This window comes from Saimiri boliviensis, chromosome 9 (assembly GCF_048565385.1).
Source record: "Saimiri boliviensis isolate mSaiBol1 chromosome 9, mSaiBol1.pri, whole genome shotgun sequence".
Lineage (NCBI taxonomy): Eukaryota > Metazoa > Chordata > Mammalia > Primates > Cebidae > Saimiri > Saimiri boliviensis.
The window spans coordinates 65,385,126-65,407,489 of NC_133457.1; the positions used below are offsets into that span (position 1 = coordinate 65,385,126).

Sequence of the window (22,364 nt, forward strand, 5' to 3'; positions counted from 1 at the left end):
GCCTAACTTTGCAAATGGGTAGTGACTAAATCCAGGAAGGTGTCTCCTATCGAGCACTCACCTCTTACTTGCTGGTTCACGTAGGGGTCTAGAAGGCCCAAAGGGAGGAGCCTGGTGTCAGGGAGGTTGAGAAATAGCTACGTTGGAAACAGGTTTACAACATTGGGAAGAATCCACACCGAGACAACGGATCACTCAGCAAGGCTGGTCTACTTCCTGCAGGGAGGGTGCAGCTCCCCGACAGTCTTGCCACGAGAGCACACCTGACAAAGGAGACAGGGACGTCTGTAACTTCCATAACCTGATGCCATCTCCCTACTGCTGTGTCCAGTTTCCATTGGCCGGAACGGGACCTCACATTCTACGCTTGACCCGACTGGCTAAAAACTTGGAAATTTTCTAAAGTGGTAAAGGCAGAGGAGAACAAAGGAAAAGAAGAAGTCACTTGAGAATGCTTAGAGAGGCGAGAACATTTCCACATAAGGAAGGGGAATAAGCTATGACCTGAGACTTGCCTGGGCTTGTCCAGACATGTCAGGGCGGAATGTCTAGGTTAAAGTGTAAGAACTAAGAACACGGGATGCATTTATCTCTTTACTATGACTAAAAGCTTTAAAGTAGCCGGGCGTGGTGGCTCAAGCCTGTAATCCCAGCACTTTGGGAGGCCGAGGCGGGTGGATCACGAGGTCGAGAGATTGAGACCATCCTGGTCAACATGGTGAAACCCCGTCTCCACTAAAAATACAAAAAATTAACTGGGCATGGTGGCGCGTGCCTGTAGTCCCAGCTACTCAGGAGGCTGAGGCAGGAGAATTGCTTGAACCCAGAAGGCGGAGGTTGCGGTGAGCCGAGATAGCGCCATTACACTCCAGCCTGGGTAACAAGAGCGACACTCTGTCTCAAACAAAAAAAAAAAAAAAAAAAAAAAGAAGCTTTAAAGTAAATTAACCTTTGAAGAAACTATTATTTATTCATAAGGAACTAGGAGGAAAGCTTTGAAGAGGAACCTTTTATTCTTATTTCCTATAAGCTATTTCCCAACCAGTATGAAATTATTTTAATAATAGAACAGCTGGTATGGATTCGGTCATATATGCCAGCTGATGTCAACTCTCCAGCACCTAACCAAATTACAAAAAAAAAAAAAAAAATTATCGTTTGAGGCTTTTAAAACTTGAGCTTCAGGAACTCTACTGCTAGTTTTATGCTAAAAATCCAGGTGCACTGTTTGCAAGGCAAACAATAAACAATGCAAAATCTGACCAAGTCTTCCCTTTAATGCTCCTGTAGAGCGCTATCTGTCTCTGTTGTTGTTTATGAAAGAGATGTGATAAGCCCAAGATAGTTAAGGGACATCTGCCATGCCACGTGGCCTCTGAATGCTGAGAAGACACATGCATCCTCCGACACCCCACCCTGAACTAGCCCGACTCTCTGGAATCAAGGTTAGGGTAGGGAGTGTGATCCAAGCCACACACCCGTCCAACACAGCACCCTACGAGAGTGCTTATCCAGCCACTCAGTGTCCTCGGGTTGCATTCAGACAACAGCACTCTTTAGGCTAGGGTCAGGTTCAACTTCATTTAATTGAAAATTAAAAAGAGAAGAGGTTTAAACACATGGGGTTTCTTCTCTCACATATAACAAGTCGACAAACAAGCAGTCCTGAGCCCCAGGTTCCATCTGTTATTCTGCCCCACCAGCTGCAGCACATCGATACGGCAACGTTATGGTCCAAGTCAGCTGTCAGACTTCCAGCATTGTGTCGGCATTCCGGGAAGCAGGAAGGAATAAGAAAGAAGAGCAAAACAGGCACTTGTCCCAACTGAGTCAGCTTCCTCTAAGCAATTGCTATGGTTTTAATACTTTTTTGTCCCCTCCAAAACTCCTGTTAAAACTTAATCTCCAATGTGGCAGTACTGAGAGGTGGGGCTTTTAAGAGGTGACTGGGCCATGGGAGGTCTGCCCTCATGAATGGGTTAATCTATTCATGGAGTTAAGAATTGATGGGATAATGGATTAATAGATTATCATGGGATGGGACTGGTGGCTTTATTTAAAAAAGGAAGAAAAACCTGAGCCAGCGTATTCAGTTCGGTCACCATGTGATGCCCTGCGCCACCTCAGGACCCTTCAGAGAGTCCCTACCAGCAAGAAGACCCTCGCCAGATGTGGCCCCTTGACCTTGGACTTCTCAGCCTCTATAACTGTCAGAAATAAATTCCTTCTCTTGGTAAACCACCAAGATTCCAGTATTCTGTTATAAAAAAAAACAGAAAATGAAGTAACAGCAATCTGTTTGGAAAACCCATTCAACACTTCTGCCTACATCCCATTGGCCACACCTAGCAAGGAAAGCGGTGAAACACAGTATAGTCTTTTAGCTGGGCACACTGCGGCCCAGAATAAAATCAGGATTCTGTTTTACTAAGAAAAAAGGAGAGAATGGATGTTAGATAGCAACCCGCAATCTCCACCAGAAACTAATTCCGGTGAATCAAATAGCAGAACAACAAAGAATGACAACGACATGATTTATTATTTATGCTGAACTAACCCAAGTCAGAAGATCAACGAAAGTTCTGCAGCACCAGATCTCTCTTGAGAAATAAATTTAACTTTTTTTTTTTGAGATGGAGTTCTGCTCTTGTTACCCAGGCTGGAGTGCAATGGCGCGATCTCGGCTCACCGTAACCTCCACCTCCTGGGTTCAGGCAAATCTCCTGCCTCAGCCTCCTGAGTAGCTGGGATTACAGGCACGCACCACCACGCCCAGCTAATTTTTTGTATTTTTAGTAGAGACGGGGTTTCACCATGTTGACCAGGATGGTCTCGATCTCTTGACCTCGTGATCCACCCGCCTCGGCCTCCCAAAGTGCTGGGATTACAGGCTTGATCCACCACGCCTGACCTGGTAAATTTAACTTTTAAAAATAAAATGCAAAGTATGTCCTTGATGACTTCACCCTTTGACTTAGCACAAACTATTCCCAAAATGTCCCCTAAGGTGGAACAATCTAGATCACATAAGGCTCCACCTTTACTATTTTCTTAATTCTTTGATAGTTTTTCTCACCATAATTTCATTACATAAGGAGAGAATCCCACAGCCTCGGTAATCAGAAGTGAAGTCTCTATAAGTCAGCCTTGACAAGAAAGAGAATAAGCTAGGAAGCTGGGCTCAGTGGCTTACACCTATAATACCAGCACTTTGGGAGGGTAAGGCAGGAGGATCGTTTGAGGCCAGAGTTTGAGACCAGCTTGAGCAACATAGTGAGATCCCATCTCTAAAGAAAAAAGTAACCAGACATGGTGACACACACCAGTAGTTCTAGCTGCTCAGGAGGCAAAGGTGGAAGAATCACTTGAGCCCAGGAGTTCAAGGTTACAGTGAGCTATTATTGCACCACTGCACTCCAGCTTGGATGGTAGAGTGAGACCTATCTCTCTCTATATATATGTATACACACACATATATATACAAGCTAGAAATTTAGATTTTTCTTAAAACAGAAATCTGGATTTTCATATGAAATATGACAGCTAGTATACTTTTGTAGGAAATAAGAATAAATAAAAAGTCCCTCTTCAAAGCTTTCCTCCTAGTTCATTACAAATAATTAACAGTTTCTTCAAAGGTTAATTTACCTTAAAGCTTTTGCTAATAATCTTAAAGTGGCTGTTAGTCATAATAAAGAAATAAGTGCATTCCGTGTTCTTACACTTTAACCTAGACATTCGCCCTGACATGTCTGGACAAGCCCAGGCAAGTCTCAGGTCATAGCTTATTCCCCTTCCTTATGTGGAAATGTTCTCGCCTCTCTAAGCATTCTCAAGTGACTTCTTCTTTTCCTTTGTTCTCCTCTGCCTTTACCACTTTAGAAAATTTCCAAGTTTTTAGCCAATCGGGTCAAGCGTAGAATGTGAGTTTCCGTTCTGGCCAATGGAAACTGGACACAGCAGTAGGGAGATGGCATCAGGTTATGGAAGTTACAGACGTCCCTGTCTCCTTTGTCAGGTGTGCTCTCGTGGCAAGACTGTCGGGGAGCTGCACGCTCCCTGCAGGAAGTAGACCAGCCTTGCTGAGTGATCCATTGTCTCGGTGTGGATTCTTCCCAATGTTGTAAACCCATTTCCAACAGCTTTTTAAAAAAACAATGTGTGAGCCTCTATTTGACCAAGACCTAAACGCTACTGAGTTAACTGTTCACTATGCTCTTGATTTTCCTTGTCTTTGTTGTCATGGGGATGCAATTCTTTCCACAGAAAATCTTTCCTGCCTTTTTCTCTCTGTTCTTTCTCCCCTTTTTCTCCCTTTGCTTTCCATTTCTCTGTTCTTTCTTTCACCTATCTTTACCAAGATAATTAATTTTCTTTCTACTGATCTTGTTACCCATTCCTTCTTCCATACACTTCTTTTCTGAAATCCTCCTCTGATCAATACTTCCCTTTCAACATCTAGTTTTATTATCCAACTATAGATTCTCTTCCAGAGTCGGTCTTATGTTCTATAATCCATTTATTTCTTTTCTCAAGAAATTATGTTCTACAATCCATTTATTTCTTTTCCCCCTTAACTCTCAAGAAATTCTGAGATGAACAAAATGCATTAAAAGCATCAATAATCCCTTCTCTCTTGGCTATGAACCAAATGCCATCAGCAGTTAGGCAATATTCTTGATAATCGACAGTGACAATTGCAATGACAATTCATATTTAGTTTACGTGTCAAATAGCCAATGATACATAGTACATATTGTGACAAATTGTGACAAATTCAAGAACCCATCCCTTATCTAAGGTAGAGCAATTGCTACCAGCTCCTCTTAATTTTTTAAAGATAAGCTGGAAGCCGGTGCAGTGGCTCAAGCCTGTAATCCCAGCACTTTGGGAGGCCGAGGCGGGTGGATCACGAGGTCAAGAGATCCAGACCATCCTGGTCAACATGGTGAAACCCCGCCTCTACTAAAAATACAAAACATTAGCTGGGCGTGGTGGCGCCTGCCTGTAATCCCAGCTACTCAGGAGGCTGAGGCGGGAGAATTGCCTGAACCCAGGAGGCAGAGGTTGCCGTGAGTGGAGATTGCGCCATTGCACTCCAGCCTGGGTAACAAGAGCGAAACTCCGTCTCAAAATAAAATAAAATAAAATAAAATAAAGATAAGCTGGAAAATTAGATTTTTTTTTCTTAAAAAAGAAATAGGCCAGGCGTGGTGGCTCAAACCTGTAATCCCAGCACTTTGGGAGGCCAAGGTGGGCGGATCACGAGGTCAAGAGATCGAGACCATCCTGGCCAATATGGTGAAACCCTGTCTCTACTAAATATACAAAAACTAGCTGGGTGTGGTGGCGTGCACCTGTAGTCCCAGCTACTCGGGAGGCTGAGGCAGGAGAATTGCTTGAACCTGGGAGGCAGAGGTTGCAGTGAGCCGAGATTGTGCCACTGCACTCCAGCCTGGCGCCTGGTGACAGAATAAGACTCTGTCTCAAAAAAGAAAAAAGAAACCCAAATTTTTATATAAAACATACAACTAATTCACCTTTCTAAAAACAATGGGTAGACCTGTATTTTCAACCTTTGATCTATAGCACATATTTAATTATTTTCTAACCAATTCAAACACATAAACCTCATCACCGCACTTGGAAGAATGCTAAGCACATTGCAGGCCCTCAATAAAAGCTGATTGAAGTTGTAACTTAGTCAATGGACTTATTCATACTCTTCACTTAGGGAGGAATTTCTGGACTGTTTCAGTGCTTGGGTAAGGTTAAGGAATACTACCTTGACTATGATGAAAATAAGGGAGATGCAATCACTTTTTTCTTTCTAGTCAATTGAATCACTATGATTTGATACTTTGTTATGAACTAAACTCTATGATTATGATAAATTAGCCTTAGTATACTGCACACAAGATTTAGTGACTTCTTTTCATGAGTGACTATAGGCCTTTAATCAGTAATCACTGAAATTGTATTTTACTGGTCCATGTCTTGTATGTTACTAACTGACCAGACTTACTCATTCTTTCCCTGTGAAAACACCACTAAATGTAATGACTCAAATGGTACGCTTTACCTCCATAAGGGAATTATAACATGAGGGAAAAAAACATGAAATTTGGAGGCAGACATACCTGAGTTCAAATCCTAGTGATGACCCTTGCTGTATATTCCTAAGCAAGTAGTAAACTTCTTGGGTGTCTCATTTTTCTCATCTGTAAAATGGGACAATGAACTCTACTTACAAAATTGTTATGAAAAGTAAATAAATAATATAAAATGCTTGGAACTTTTCCTGGCCCACAGTGGAGAATATAAAATATTAGTAGCAATTCCCCTCGCTTACTTAGTGTATATCTCAGTTCAGAATGTTTCCCCTTTTTAGCTATAAAGTGGGTCAACTCATATTTACCTAGTATTCATAGTATTTTAACTTTGTATGTAGTACTTGGAAATACTAAGAAAATTTGCCAGGTTTCAATTACAAACATGAATACCCAGGCAAACTAATATAATAACACAATTACACAATTTACAGGTTGGTTCATTTCCTAGCCATAAAACAATACAAATATTTCTTGCTATAAAACAACACTGATACACATTTCTAAAAGTGTTCTAAAGTGAAGGTTTTTAGCACCATAACAAATTTACACCTCTGGTAGGTAAAAAATTTGCACAGATGGGTGTGTGCATGGACAGACACACCATTGATAGATAAAGGGTCATCACTCTAAAAAAGTTAATTTTTTCCCTAAGTATCTGATATATTCATAATTCAAGGTTTAACTTCATGATCGATGCCAAAGAGAAATTTATTCTTACACTGAAAGTACATTTATTGAAACTTTGCGTTCAACCAAGATGAAGTAATGGACTGAATTTACTCTTCCACCTAAAACAACCAAATCGCAGGACAAAATATGAGAAACAACAGGTTTTCAAGATTCCACACGAAACAAAGAAGGACAGTGATTGCTGAGCAATGAGAAACAGTTAAGGTGAGCCCTGCAATAGGCCCATCTTTCTACCTTTAAAGAGTGTCCCAGGCCGGAGCACAGAACAGGTGTCTTAGTCTGTTTTGTGTTACTACAACAGAATACCACAAACGGGGTAATTAATTTATAAAGAAATTCGTTTCTCACAGTTCTGGATGTTGGGAAGTCCAAGGGCTTGCATATGATGAGGACTTTTTTGCTGCATCATCCCACAGTAGAAGGCAGAAAGGCAAGACAGAATGTATACAGCCTTTAAATTATAAATTCCGTCTTTAAATTATCTCTTTCCTGTCTTATTTTACTGTAAGAGGTCAAAAGTAGCCATGTGCAGCATGGAGGACTTGCTGTTTAGAGATTTCTTTTACTAGATATCCTAGTTCCTCACTCTTAAATTGCACTTTTCATAAAGCCTTTGGGCAGGGACAGGGCTCATCCCAGTTATTTGCTACTTTGTAACAAGGATTGCCTTTGCTCTAGTTTCCAATACCTTGTTCTTCAGTTCCATCTGAGACCTCATCAGAATGGCCTTTACTGTCCATATTTCTGTCATTATTCTGGTCAAAACCACCTAAGCAATCTCTAAGAAGCTCCAGACTTTTGCTAGTCTTCTGTTTTTGAGCCCTCACTAGAATTGCCCTTAATATACCACTCACAGCAATCCAAGTTTTTTCTACCTTGCTACACAAATTCTTCCAGCCTCTATCCAATATCCAGTTCCTAAGCCACTTCCACATTTGCAGGTAGTATTTGTTATAGCCACAGCCCTACTTCTCAGTGCCAGTTTTCTTAGTCCATTTTATGTTGCTATAACTGAATACAACAGATTGAACAATTTATAAACAAAAGAAATTTATTGGCCAGGCATGGTGGCTCATGCCTGTAATCCTAGCACTTTGGGAGGCCGAGGTGGGTGGATCACCTGAGGTCAGGAGTTCAAGACCAGCCTGGCCATCATGGTGAAACCCCATCTTTAAAAAAAGAAAGAAAGAAAGAAATTTATTTCTCATAGTTCTGGAAACTAGGAAGTCCAAGGTCAAGAAGAGTGCATCTCGTGAGGGCCTTGATGCTGTGCCATTCCATGGTAGTGAAGAGGTAGACTCGGCATCTTAGATCAACTTCCCTTTTCCTAAGACTATAAGCTTCTCCTTTTCATTCCTAAGACTGTAAACCAAAGCCCTTTTCATATGTAATTCCTAAGACTGTAAACCGAAGCCCTTTTCATATGTAATTCCTAAGACTGTAAACTGAGACCCCTTTCATATGTAATTCCTAAGACTATAAACTGAGACCCTTTTCATATGTAATTCCTAAGACTGTAAACTGAAGCCCTTTTCCTATGTAATTCCTAAAACTGTAAACTGAGACCCTTTTCCTATGTAATTCCTAAGACTGTAAACTGAGACACTTTTCATATGTAATTCCTAAGACTGTAAACTGAGACCCTTTTCATATGTAATTCCTAAGACTGTAAACTGAAGCCCTTTTCCTATGTAATTCCTAAGACTGTAAACTGAGACCCTTTTCATATGTAATTCCTAAGACTGCAAACCCAAACGCTTTTCATATGTAATTCCTAAGACTGTAAACTAAAGCCCTTTCCATATGTAATTCCTAAGACTGTAAACCCAAACCCTTTTCATATGTAATTCCTAAGACTGTAAACTGAGACCCTTTTCATATGTTAAGCTATGAACATAAGATTCTTCCACATCTAAAGTATAAGCCTATATAAAGAAGGAACCTTCCTTTGTTAGGCGAGCTTGGATATTATGCAAATATGCCACCTGGCTCCCAGCCGAATAAACTCTTTCCTCCAATATTCGGTGTCTGAGAGATGTTTCCTGTGGCCACTCCTGAAACAGTAGAAGGCAGAAGGGCAAGAGCGCACACAGGGGAAGGGAGCAAAGCTCATCCTCTTTCATCAGGAACTTGCTCCTGCAATAACCCACTCCTATAACAACAACATTTATTCTTTCATGAGGGCAAAGCCCTCATGACTAATCAACCCTTGGAAGTCCCAACTCTCAGTATTGTTACCCTGGAGATTAAGCTTCTAACACAAACTTTGGGGAACACATTCAAGCCACAGCAGAGAGGGAACATAGGCAGACCCCCCGCATATTCCCTACGTAGAAAAAGTAGAGTGCAAAAATACCAGGGCAGCTGGAGTTTGGAAACAGAATATTAGAGAGGAGAGGTTCACAGAGAGGAAATGCTGGAAAGCTCTTTAGTCCTCCCCATGTATTCAGCAGAATACTAATGTAAGGAATAAATGTAAGGAAACTGTGAAGCCTAGATAATAACCACCCAAAACATTAAGGGGAAACTGTATGCAGCATACACACAGTCTGGGAATAGTACCTCTGTATATTTCGCACTGTCCTGCTTCTCCAGTTGAGCACATATATACATACTTAAAGAAACTTGCTGGCCGGGTGCAGTGGCTCAAGCCTGTTATCCCAGCACTTTAGGAGGCTGAGGTGGGTGGATCACGAGGTCAAGAGATCGAGACCATCCTGGTCAACATGGTGAAACCCCGTCTCTACTAAAAATACAAAACATTAGCTGGGAATGGTGGCGTGTGCCTGTAATCCCAGCTACTCAGGAGGCTGAGGCAGGAGAATTGCCTGAACCCAGGAGGCAGAGGTTGCGGTGAGCCGAGATCGCGCCATTGCACTCCAGCCTGGGTAACAAGAGCAAAACTCTGTCTCAAAAAAAAAGAACCTTGTTACAGGGAATTGGCTTATGCAGTTATTAGGCCTGGTTAAGCAGCTTCCGTAAGGCTGTGTCTCTGCATCTGATATGGAGTCCATAGGGAAGGAAGTCAGCAAGGCAAGGAAATGTCAAGAAAAGACCATCACAAACAAGCTGAAACCCTGTAATCACGAGGTAGGACTCCATGAGGATAGACTGAAATCCATGTCCTTGTTTGCTGCGTCTGACCTTGGTGCAATGGTATTCTGCAGAGGCAGGCGCTTTTTTTTTTTTTTTTTTTTTTTTTTTTTTTTTTTTTGAGACAGTCTCTGGTTCTGTCAATCAGGCTAGAGTACAGTGGTACTCATCTTGGCTCAGTGCAGCCTCCACCTCCCAGACTCAAAGATAGCCTCCCACCTCAGCCTCCTGAGTAGCTGGGACTACTGGCAATGCCACCATGCCTGGCTAATTTTTTGTATTTTTTATAGATCAGGGTTTCACCATGTTGACCAGCCTGGTCTCAAACTCCTGAGCTCAAGTGATCTGCCCACCTCAGCCACCCAAAGTGCTGAGATGACAGGTGTGAGCCACCATGCCTGGCCAGGGCTCTTTATTATGGAACTAAAAACATACCTGGCTCATGAATAAAGAAAAAGTGAAGAAAAATCGAGAGAAGGTACCACAATTGTAGGCTCAGACACTGTTCATGCCATTGCGGTGAGTCAGCTACAAAAGTGCTTCTTTCCCTCCCGTTTCCAAATTGTGAAAGAATAGGTCTGTGACCCACCCAACCTGTAGACACACAAGAAAGGAAGTTCTGTGAAATGTAGTTCAGCCTACTCAAGTTTTTACATTATAAAGCCATCCCATAGAGAGAGAGAAAAGAAGAAAAAAAGAGCATCAATGAACAGTGAACAAGTAACCTTAAACATGTGTAACAGGAGTCTCCAAAATAGAGAAGGGTGAGACAGAAAAAAATGCTAAGTAAAAATGGAGAAAAATTTTCAAAATCTGATGAATATTATAACTCTGAGAGCCAATGTAGGAAATAAGAATAAATAAAAGGTGGCCGGGCGCGGTGGCTCAAGCCTGTAATCCCAGCACTTTGGGAGGCCGAGGCGGGTGGATCACCAGGTCAAGAGATCGAGACCATCCTGGTCAACATGGTGAAACCCCGTCTCTCCTAAAAATACAAAAAATTAGCTGGGCATGGTGGCGCATGCCTGTAATCCCAGCTACTCAGGAGGCTGAGGCAGGAGAATTGCCTAACCCAGGAGGCGGAGGTTGCGGTGAGCCGAGATCGCGCCATTGCACTCCAGCCTGGGTAACAAGAGAGAAACTCCGTCTCAAAAAAAAAAAAAAAAAAAAAAAAAAGAATAAATAAAAGGTTCCTCTTCAAAGCTTTCCTCCTAGTTTATTACAAATAAATTTCTTCAAAGGTTAATTTACTTTAAAGCTTTTGCTAATAATCTTAAAGTGGCTGTTAGTCATAATAAAGAAATAAGTGCATGGCCGGGAGTGGTGGCTCATGCCTGTAATCTAAGCACTTTGGAGGCCAAGATGGGTGGATAACCTGAGGTCGGGAGTTCAAGACCAGCCCGACCAACATGGTGAAACCCCGTCTTAAAACAAACAAACAAACAAAAAGAAGTAAGTGCATTCCGTGTTCTTACATTTTAACCTAGATATTTGCCCTGACATGTCTGGACAAGCCCAGGCAAATCTCAGGTTATAGCTTATTCCCCTTCCTTATGTGGAAATGTTATTGCCTCTCTAAGCATTCTCAAGTGACTTCCTCTTTTCCTTTGTTCTCCTCTGCCCTTACCTCTTTAGAAAATTTCCAAGTTTTTAGCCATCTGGGTCAAGCGTAGAATGTGAGGTCCCATTCCAGCCAATGGAAACTGGACACAGCAGTAGGGAGATGGCGTCAGGTTATGAAAGTTACAAACGTCCCTGTCTCCTTTGTCAAGGTGTGCTCTCGTGGCAAGACTGTCGGGGAGCTGCACCCTCCCTGCAGGAAGGAAGACCAGCCTTGCTGAGTGATCCATTGTCTCGGTGTGGATTCTTCCCAACGTTATAAACCCATTTCCAACATCCAACAAGCTTAATGACCCTTAAACACAGGAAACTTAATAAAATCTCTATACCAAGGCATGTAATAATCAAATTGCTCAAACTGCTCAAAACTAGTGATGAAGGCAAAAACTTAAAAGCAGTCAGAGAAAAAAAAATTTACATACAAGGGACCAAAGATACAATGACAGCAGATTTCTCATTGTTTTTAAGACAGTGGAGCCACAACTTCAAAGTTCTGAAAGAAAAAAAAATAGGCCAGGCATGGTGGTATAAGCCTCTAATCCCAACACTTTGGGAGGCCAACAGGGGAGGATCGCTGGAGCCCAGAGTTTGAGACCAGCCTGGGCAACCTAGCACGCCCCGTCTCTATTAGAAAGACAACAATAATTGTCAGCATAGAATCATATACCCAACAAAAACAGTCTTTGGAAAATGAAGGTTAAATAAAAATATTTCAGACACACAAAAATGAAGAATTCATCACGTTCAGATCCACACAACAAAAAATAACAAAGGAAGTTCTGCCAGCAGAAATAAAATAATACCAGACAAAAACATGGATCTATGCAAAAAGAAATGGTAACTTTTTGGGTAAATACATATGAATTTTTCTTATTAAATCTCTTTAAAAGATAACCATTTTTAGGCTGGGCACAGTGGCTCACATCTGTAATCCCAGCATTTTGGGAGGCCAAAGCAGGTGGATTACCAGAGGCCAGGAGTTCGAGACCAGCCTGAACAACATGGAGAAACCTGTCTCTACTTGAAAAATACAAAATTAGGTGTGGTGATGCACACCTGTAATCCCAGCTACTCAGGAGGCTGAGTCAAGAGAATCGCTTGACCTGGGAGGCAGAGGCTGTGGTGAGCCGAGATCTCGTCATTGCACACCAGCCCAGGCAACAAGAGCAAAACTCTGTCTCAAAAAAAAAAAAAAAGAAGAACATGAAGATAATTAACCATTTTAAACAAAATAAGAATGAAGTAGTACAAAGTAAAATGTATAATAACACAAAGGCTGGGAGGAAAGAAGCAAATGTACATGGTTGTCAAGCGCTAATACTATATGTAAAGTGGTACAAAATGTGTGTACCAAACATCCTATGAACAGATATATTTTTTTTTTTTTTTGAGACGGAGTTTCACTCTTGTTACCCAGGCTGGAGTGCAATGGCACGATCTCGGCTCACCGCAACCTCCGCCTCCTGGGTTCAGGCAATTCTCCTGCCTCAGCCTCCTGAGTACCTGGGATTATAGGCACGTGCCACCATGCCCAGCTAATTTTTTGTATTTTTAGTAGAGATGGGGTTTCACCATGTTGACCAGGATGGTCTCGATCTTTTGACCTCGTGATCCATCCGCCCCGGCCTCCCAAAGTGCTGGGATTACAGGCTTGAGCCACCGCGCCCGGCCATGAACAGGTATTTTGAGGCCCTACTTGCAATGATGAAAACAATTTACCCTCTCTCCTTGAGGTATTTACCTCCTCCTGTGCTCTCAGGAAGCTTAATCAGCTTTTAAACTGAGCAGAAAAACTGTGTGACAAGACCTCTTGTTTAAAGTGACCTTTTAGATATGTAAGTCCTTCACTGGCAATGCATTATGGAGCAAATGACATACGATGCAGACACTATTTGAATGTTAAAGAAATTATGCCTGTAGATAAGCTATATTGTTATATACTACCATTAAAGCTCATTCTAGGGTCACAAGAAAGGACTGAAAGTTCCACCTCCAGGTCAACTGAGATTACAACCAACATCTAACCAAAAGTCCTCAGGTTCATTCACAATAAATCTTCACAATTAATAATATTCAAACACATTTTTTAAACTTATTCCAGTAAGAAAGATGGAAATTACTCCCATTTAAACAGATGTGATTCTAAGAATATCTATTTTTAGGACTTGCATAAATTGCCAGAAATGGATCTGGCAATGTCAAGGTTACGTCTCACTGAAAAACAGACACAGTTGAACCTTTGAGGGGGGAAATGTGTCCTCCTGCTAGGTCTACCCTGGAGCAGATGGATATGTGAGCATGGATGGAGAGAGTGGGAATGGGCATGCCTGTTTGCTTCAAGCACCCACCATGCACATACTTGCCCTTTCCTAAGTGGGGAATATATTTAATCTTGTGGTAGCAAAGGGGTTTTGTTTGTGTTATTTATTCTGTATCCACCTTTCCTGGACTATTCCACTGAAATCAAGTTGTATAAATCGACTGACACCATTCCAATAAAAATTTTATTGTATGAACTAAAGTGACCAGGGCTGTGATGACATTTCACAGGAGCACAGGATCACAGGAAATGAAAAGGGAAACAGCATATATATTCTGTAGAAAAATGTATGATGTTCTAGAACTTGCCCCAACCTCACATCAGAATCAACTCCAAGCATTCTCATTGTACAACTCCTGGAAAAGGTTTTGAACAAATAAAGCTTCATCTTCCATGCCATACATTATAGTAAGTGCTTATAATACATTTTTCTGATGCATTTATTACAAAATCCTATGAGGTATAAATTAAGAAGTCCTTTTCGCCGGGCGCGGTGGCTCAAGCCTGTAATCCCAGCACTTTGGGAGGCCGAGGCGGGTGGATCACGAGGTCGAGAGATCAAGACCATCCTGGTCAACATGGTGAAACCCCGTCTCTACTAAAAATACAAAAAAAAAAAAAAAAAAAAAAATTAGCTAGGCATGGTGGCTCGTGCCTGTAATCCCAGCTACTCAGGAGGCTGAGGCAGGAGAACTGGCTGAACCCAGGAGGCGGAGGTGGCGGTGAGCCGAGATCGCGCCATTGCACTCCAGCCTGGGTTAACAAGAGCGAAACTCCGCCTCAAAAAAAAAAAAAAAAAAAAAAAAGAAGTCCTTTTCACAGAAGACTGAGACTTAGAGAGGTAAAATTTTCACAGCTATTAATGGTTAGACAAAAATATGATGCCAGATCTAACCCTTAAGCCTAGACCCTTACATTCTATTCTACAGCATAAATACACCACTGGATTCAGGTATATTCAAATCATACATTGGACCATAAGCCACTACTGCCCCAGAAGACCACAGGAAGATAAATTTTCAAGTGTCAGGGGTGAAGGAAAGAAAAATACCATGCTTTAGGCCAAGCTTACAACGGAAACCCCAATGCAGAGCTGTTAGGAAGGCTGGGCTGGAACATAAAGCCAAGGACTGGAGGCCTCTGAAGCCAAATCCCTCCCCTAACCCTAACTTAACTCATAGGACCAGCTGGCTCTATGGGAGATGGGAAACTGAAGAGATGAGAGAGCTCCAAGACATAGGAGAGAAAAGGGAGAAAAGAAGGTGGTTAGGTCTCCCCTACTGAACTTCCAGGCATTTGAGAAAAAAGGATAAGTGAGATACATTTACGTACATGCCTTGTCAACATACATTAGCTTTGTTCTCTAGTAAATATGCCCAGTCAAATGTCCCAAGAGCTTACCCCTCTGATTATCAACACTCGATCATGAACGGTGAATAAGCAGTTTTTGGGAGAGGTAATTCACCATGGGCCTTGAGGGTACTTGCATGTTCTTATTGGTTTTGCCAAGAATGCAAGGCCTGGACCCCATTATACCTTGGCCTTTTCTCAGGGTTGTGTTTGCAGGGAGCAGTCCTGAGGGATAAAGTAATACTGACCCCCCAATACAGGCTTGTTACTGCTTATAATAAAAGCAACAGACTCCGAAAATACGGTGTTCCTCTCCTGTAATACAACTCCCTGCATGTGCAGGCATCAATCAAGACCCACCTGTGTTGGACTTGGGTCCAATCCATGGGTCTTAGATTTGTGGGCATGGGAAACCAGCATTAACACTAGGCTCTGGCTACTGCTTTTACCATGAGTACTAAAGGCCTGTCTCTAATGTAAGAGTCTCAGTTTCAGTACTCATGAAACTGTGGCAAGGTAATCTGCTAGCTTGCAAGTAGGGTCAAATCTCAGACCCTTCATAGTTCTTGATACCAGGAGGATAGAATGAAAGGGAAGAAACTTGAGTGCAATCCTGCCCCTTTCTTGTGACTAAAAGTGGTGTGACATAAAAGTTGTGGAATGTATACACATTCTCTCCTAATTAAGATCACCAGCGGACAGTTGCCATGTCAGGGAAATTTCCTTGTATTTCTTGAGTTAACTCTATTTAGTCTTCAAACTTGTAGGTCCTTGAAACTTTCTTATTCTGATATTTGCTTAATAATTAAATGTGGGCCGGGCGCGGTGGCTCAAGCCTGTAATCCCAGCACTTTGGGAGGCCGAGGCAGGTGGATCACAAGGTTGAGAGATCGAGACCAACCTGGTCAACATGGTGAAACCCCGTCTCTACTAAAAATACAAAAAATTAGCTGGGCATGGTGGTGTGTGCCTATAATCCCAGCTACTCAGGAGGCTGAGGCAGGAGAATTGCCTGAACCCAGGAGGCGGAGGTTGCGGTGAGCCGAGATCGCGCCATTGCACTCCAGCCTGGGTAACAAGAGTGAAACTCCGTCTCAAAAAAAAAAAAAAAATAATAATAATAATAATAATTAAATGTGGCTTGGTTTAACTCTCCTTTTAAGTTCAAAAGCTCTCTGAAAATAAGAAAAACTATTGACTCTAACACATGCATAATTTTTGTTTCTGCTCAATATTATACTCTGTGGATACTCCACATATAATGTGCTAATTATAATCATGTTGCTCATCATCACTATTAACAAACACACAGCCCATTCACCCACCTTCCTTACTCTTCTCCCAGGAAAATGGGAGAGTGTAAAGCATATGATATTAGGAAACAGGCCTAGCTCATGACTTTCTCTTCTGTGGTTTGCTGCATCCATCCCCCCATCACCTACATCAGGCATTTCTCCCAATGTTATCCCTCCCAGTGCCGCTATGAACATACGTGTGCATGTGTCTTTATAATAGATTGATATATAATCCTTTGGGTATATACCCAGTAATGGGATTCCTGGGTCAAATGGAATTTCTATTTCTAAATCCTTGAGGAATCGCCACACCGTCTTCCACAATGGTTGAACTAATTTACACTCTCACCAACAGTGTAAAAGTGTTCCTGTTTCTCCACATCCTCTTCAGCATCTGTTGTCTCCAGATTTTTTAATGATTGCCATTCGAACTGGAGTGAGATGGTATCTTAATGTGGTTTTCATTTGCATTTCTCTAACGACCAGTAATGATGAGCATTTTTTCATGTTTGTTGGCCTCATAAATGTCTTCTGAAAAGTATCTGTTCATACCCTTTGTCCATTTTTGAATAGGTTTGGTTTTTTCTTGTAAATTCGCTTTAGTTCTGTGTAGATTCTGCATATCCAGGTATTCTTTTTTTTTTTTTTTTTGAGACGGAGTTTCGCTCTTGTTACCCAGGCTGGAGTGCAATGGCGCGATCTCCGCTCACCGCAACCTCCGCCTCCTGGGTTCAGGCAATTCTCCTGCCTCAGCCTCCTGAGTAGCTGGGATTACAGGCACGCGCCACCATGCCCAGCTAATTTTTTGTATATATATATATTTTTTTTTTTGAGACGGAGTTTCGCTCCTGTTAACCCAGGCTGGAGTGCAATGGCGCAATCTCGGCTCAACGCAACCTCCGCCTCCTGGGTTCAGGCAATTCTCCTGCCTCAGTCTCCCGAGTAACTGGGATTACAGGCACGCGCCACCATGCCCAGCTAATTTTTTGTATTTTTAGTAGAGACGGGGTTTCACCATGTTGACCAGGATGGTTTCGATCCACCCTCGTGATCCACCCGCCTCGGCCTCCCAAAGTGCTGGGATTACAGGCTTGAGCCACCACACCCGGCAATTTTTTGTATTTTTAATATAGACGGGGTTTCATCATGTTGACCAGGATGGTCTCGATATCTGGACCTCGTGATCCACCCGCCTCGGCCTCCCAAAGTGCTGGGATTACAGGCTTGAGCCACCGCGCCCAGCTTGTTAGTGTATTAATAAAGATACATGTTATGTATGTATTTTTTAATTTTAATATAATTGGTTTCCTTTGTAATCCTATGAACTTTATGAACTTAAAGCTTAAACAACTTCTCATTATTCATAGAAGGGGTTCAGCAGCTTCACAGGACTGCCATGGCACACATAAGAGTTAAGAATGCCTAAATTTTAGTCTGTCTCTTTGCTTCCAGAAAGCCAACCAAGTGTGACAATCGAACACCTGCCTGAGTGAGCCAATTCCCAAAGTCTCGGGTTTATTTCTTTCCTTGTGCGTGACTTGATGGGAAAATATTCCGGTTTCGTACATGACTCCATCAATTAACCTATTTGCTGAGCTCACCTTCAGCTTACACCTGGCATCTTTCCTGAATTCTGTGTTGGGCCTTATGAGGCACACAAAATGAACTGAGAAGCTGATTTTCTGGTATGTTCTGTTCACACACACCTGGCCCCCAGTAGATGCCAGGCACATGATGAAGCTGGGCAGTGATTCTCAAGCCTGATCCCAGACCAGCAAGCAGGATCAGCATCACCAAGGAGCTTATGAGAATTGCAGATTTTCAGGTCACACCCTAGACTTCCTGAAACGGAAACTCTGGCGTCTATCAGTGTTTTCTCAAGCCCCCCAGAGACGCACGCTGAGTCTGAGATCCACTGTGCTGGGGAATCGGAGGTGCGCCCAATCCTGGAGGGAGGTTCCCATCTCCATCCTCGGTGGAGACTAACACCGCTCCCGCAACTGGGCTGGAATTTCAATGCAGGTGGTGCTGAGCGGCGGCCAAAGAGTCGAAAGCCGGAACAAGGGGACTCGCTTTCTTCCTGCACCCCGATTTTACTTACATTACCCGGGGCCTCGAGGGTGACTGATAGAGATTAGCCCTGAGCGCCGGCCCCTCGGCGTCGCGACTGCAAGGCGAGAGAAGGGGAGTCAAGGGAGACGCCTGATTCCTTTGACCGTCCCCCTCTGCGAGCTCCTGGGGTGCACAGCCCCAGACCAGCAAACTCTGGGCAGCCCGGCAGCCGTCGGAACCCTTCCCAGGTCTTCCGCCCGGAGCTAGAGGGCGCACTCCCTGACGGGAATTGCGGTCTCGGCAGCCCGCGGGCCTCAGGCTTTCCGGGCTCTGCTGCCTCCGGAAAACTACAAGTCCCAGGATGCCCGGCGCGGGAGGGTCACGTGGGAGGAGCGGCGGGCGCTGCTAAATAGTCTCCATCGGCCATTTTGTGGGAGAAGCCGCAGCGCCGCCTCTTCTCTCGCGTCCTCGCATCCGTCGCCGCCGCCTCTTCCTCCGCCTCCTCCTTCGCCTCTTCCTGCCTCCTCCCGGCTTCCGCCGCCGCCACTCCAGCCGCATCCCAGCCCCGGAGCGAACCGTTTCCGTATTTATTTCCGTCTTCTCGCCACTGCAGCGTCCTGACACTGTGATCCGGGCGGGCCCCGCAGAAATTTTATCCCCTCACCGGCCTCACACTAGTATCGCATGTCCACTATCCAGAACCTCCAATCTTTCGGTAAGATCCCGTCGCCGCCGCCCTCCTCCCTTCCTCGCGCGCCCCTCCGCCTGCCGCCCGCCGGGACTGCCGCCCCCAGAGCCCGCGTTGGCCCTCCCCGCGCCCCGACTGTGGCTTTGTCTCGGCGCCCAGAAAATGGCGACGGGGCCCCTGGCGACCCCCTCCCCGAGGACAGCGCCGGACGGCGAGCCCTCCCCTTGGAGCCCCGGCCGCGGGCCTGCCCTCCCCCGCCCCGTCCCCGGCCCCGTCCTTGACCCGGCTCCCGCCCCTGCCTCTGCCCCCTGACACTTCGGCGACCGTATTTCGTGGACTCCGGGATTTGCCCTGCTGCTTGCAAAGGGGATGCCGGGCCCGGGGGATTGGGGATCGCCGTCCGCTCTCCGCAGCTCCGGGGGTACTGGGGGAAGGGTGCGGACGCAGGCCTCGCATCTGTCACCGGGCAGGGGTTCAGTCTTCTCTGCTTGCGTAGCGATTTGTAAAATTACGCCTTTTGAGATATGTATTTAATCTGCTCTTTTTTTGGCAAGGCACAGTTACGGTTAAATGATTGGGGTGGGCATATTCGAATGTTTATGTTTTGATCAGAACGTAATCGAGATGACGCACGTTTTTATAGCGGCTGTAAAATTAAGGTTTTCCAAATCTCCTTTCTCTCTAATTAGAGGACCATGTTCAACGATAACATGTATCTGTAACAGACATAGGTTTTTCTACAACGGACATAGGTGTTCAAATGTTCTTCTCTTTTTCTGAGAGTACCTTGGGGGTTTTATTAATACTCCACCCTCATCTTCATTCCTACCCGCAAAAACAGCAAAGGCACTAGAACCTTCATTGATGACGATCTGGATTGGTACTGTAACATATTTCTGGAAAGTGCTTCCTAAAAATTATTTTTCTACTTTGGCTGCTTCTTTGTATCCATTTGCAGACCCCTTTGCTGATGCAACTAAGGGTGACGACTTACTCCCGGCAGGGACTGAGGATTACATTCATATAAGAATCCAGCAACGGAACGGCAGAAAGACACTGACTACTGTTCAGGGCATTGCAGATGATTATGACAAAAAGAAACTTGTGAAAGCTTTCAAAAAGGTAAAAGGATTAGGAAAAAAGGATTAGAATAGAGTTACTGAGGCGTACCTCTGAACCGGATTATGATTCACACCTTTATATCAGCGGATGAAAATGACTAGACCAAAAAGTTCTTCTCATTTTTGTAATTAACACGTAAATATTTAGTTATTCTCCCGGTGTCATCTCTCATTTTAAAAGAAGATTCTTGTGGCTTTCGTGTAAATTTAAATGTGAAATATTTAGTTCTTGATGCTACACATAAAATCCTTTCCTGATTTGCAAATTAATTTGGAAGAATTGTGGATTGTAGAAGACAAAATCTGTTTCTCTAAATTAAATCAAGCTTACTGAAATGGTAAATTCTGTTCTTTTGGTGAAATAAAACCTCATAGTAGTTGACTAAATTTTGTTGTATATTTATGCACTTTTCCAGAAATTTGCCTGTAATGGTACTGTGATTGAACATCCTGAATACGGAGAGGTTATTCAGCTTCAAGGTGACCAAAGAAAAAACATTTGCCAGTTTCTCTTGGAGGTGAGTGATTGGGTGCCTTTTGTGTAACCTTGAGATTGCTTTTAAAATTGTATTTAAAGGCAACATGGTTTGTTTTCTACTAAGTAAAAATCATAGGAATGAAGTAAATTAGTTGAAATAATTTATTTATTGATACAGTACTTCGTGGGAAAGCAAAGACCTTTATCTGGTTTATTTTGTCATTAGAGTATTCTGATCATGTCTGTATGTACACACAGGATATTTCTTGGCATGTAAAGTATTCAAATATATGTTGAATTGTTGGCTATCAACAGTGCATGCCACACATAACAGTGTTGCAATAAGCTGTTAATAGTGATTCTTTTTAATTACTCTTCCATGTCTTCTTAATGAATTTATATAATTCTCAGGGTTATTTTGCTAAGTTAAATTTTATTTTACAGGTTGGCATTGTCAAGGAGGAACAGCTTAAGGTTCATGGATTCTAAAATGAACCTAAATACGTGGAGAATTTCTTGAATAGTTGTGTTCTCTAAACTCAGTTTGGCTGCTTTGTGAAATGATTCCCTGCAGTAAACGGACTTCTCATTTATTTAATCATTCAAACTTCCATTCACATCTGCATGATTACAGAAAACATGGGGTATGTAGGCTAGTAACACATAAGAAAATTGCAGTAAGATGGTAACGAAACCTCATATTCGCCTTTACATGTTTCCAATGGAAAATGTTTTGAGTGTTTATTGTTTGGTTTATTACGTTTCACTTGATTAAATGTTTTTTTGTTGTTGTATTAAACCATGTATGTTGCAGCTTAACAATAAAAAAAAAAAAAATCTATGAATCCTTGTGAGCAGTTATGCTCCCAAATCTAAGCAAGTAAAATACACATTTTGTCTTTCTTAATTGGAGTTATTCTGCAAATATTCTTTCTGATTAGCTTCAGCTGTTATACCCAGACCTAGAGGAGAACCCTTTGTTATATGTAGCTTGTGTTTTTCATTTACTGATAGAAGAATAGAGGCAGGAGTAGAAATTCAGCCAGAGCCACTGTTCTTGGCAAAACCAGTAAAAGTTGACAAGGAATTTATCATACTGTAATATTAAATGTTGTAAACGAGTATGAAGTTGAACAGTATTAGCACAGAGTTCTTTTCTGTGTTCTTATCAGTTGTTACTGAGTTGCCAACATAAGCCTATCCCTAAGGACTAGATATTGTAATAGTCTTGTGACATAAAGTATATTTAGTCACAGGCACTTCCCTGCAGGGGTAGGTTGATGGTATCACTGTCTTACAGATGGAAAACATTGGGCCTCAAGTTAATTTCCCAAGAGTGCTAGAAAGTGACAGGGTGTCAGCCCAGAGATACCAGCCAGGAAATTTATTTCACTACATCATGGTTTTGGTATGTGTTTTACCAAAGGGAACCAGAGCCACGAATGACAATGATCAGAGGTGTGGTAGCGGTGTAAGAAATAATCGGACGAGGAACAGTGGCTCACACCTGTAATCCCGACACTTTGGGAGGCCAAGGTGAGCGG

The 22,364-nt window shown here is 42.9% G+C and overlaps 1 protein-coding gene across 1 annotated transcript; it reads left to right on the plus strand.

The window, feature by feature from the left end:
- Positions 1-18,950: 18,950 nt before the first annotated feature.
- On the plus strand, positions 18,951-21,710 carry EIF1B (eukaryotic translation initiation factor 1B). Its single transcript, XM_039461948.2, has 4 exons — positions 18,951-19,248; positions 20,180-20,343; positions 20,759-20,860; positions 21,265-21,710. Exons 1-4 carry the CDS (start codon positions 19,218-19,220, stop codon positions 21,307-21,309), a joined length of 342 nt encoding a protein of 113 aa, XP_039317882.1. The 5' UTR covers positions 18,951-19,217; the 3' UTR covers positions 21,310-21,710.
- Positions 21,711-22,364: the final 654 nt, after the last annotated feature.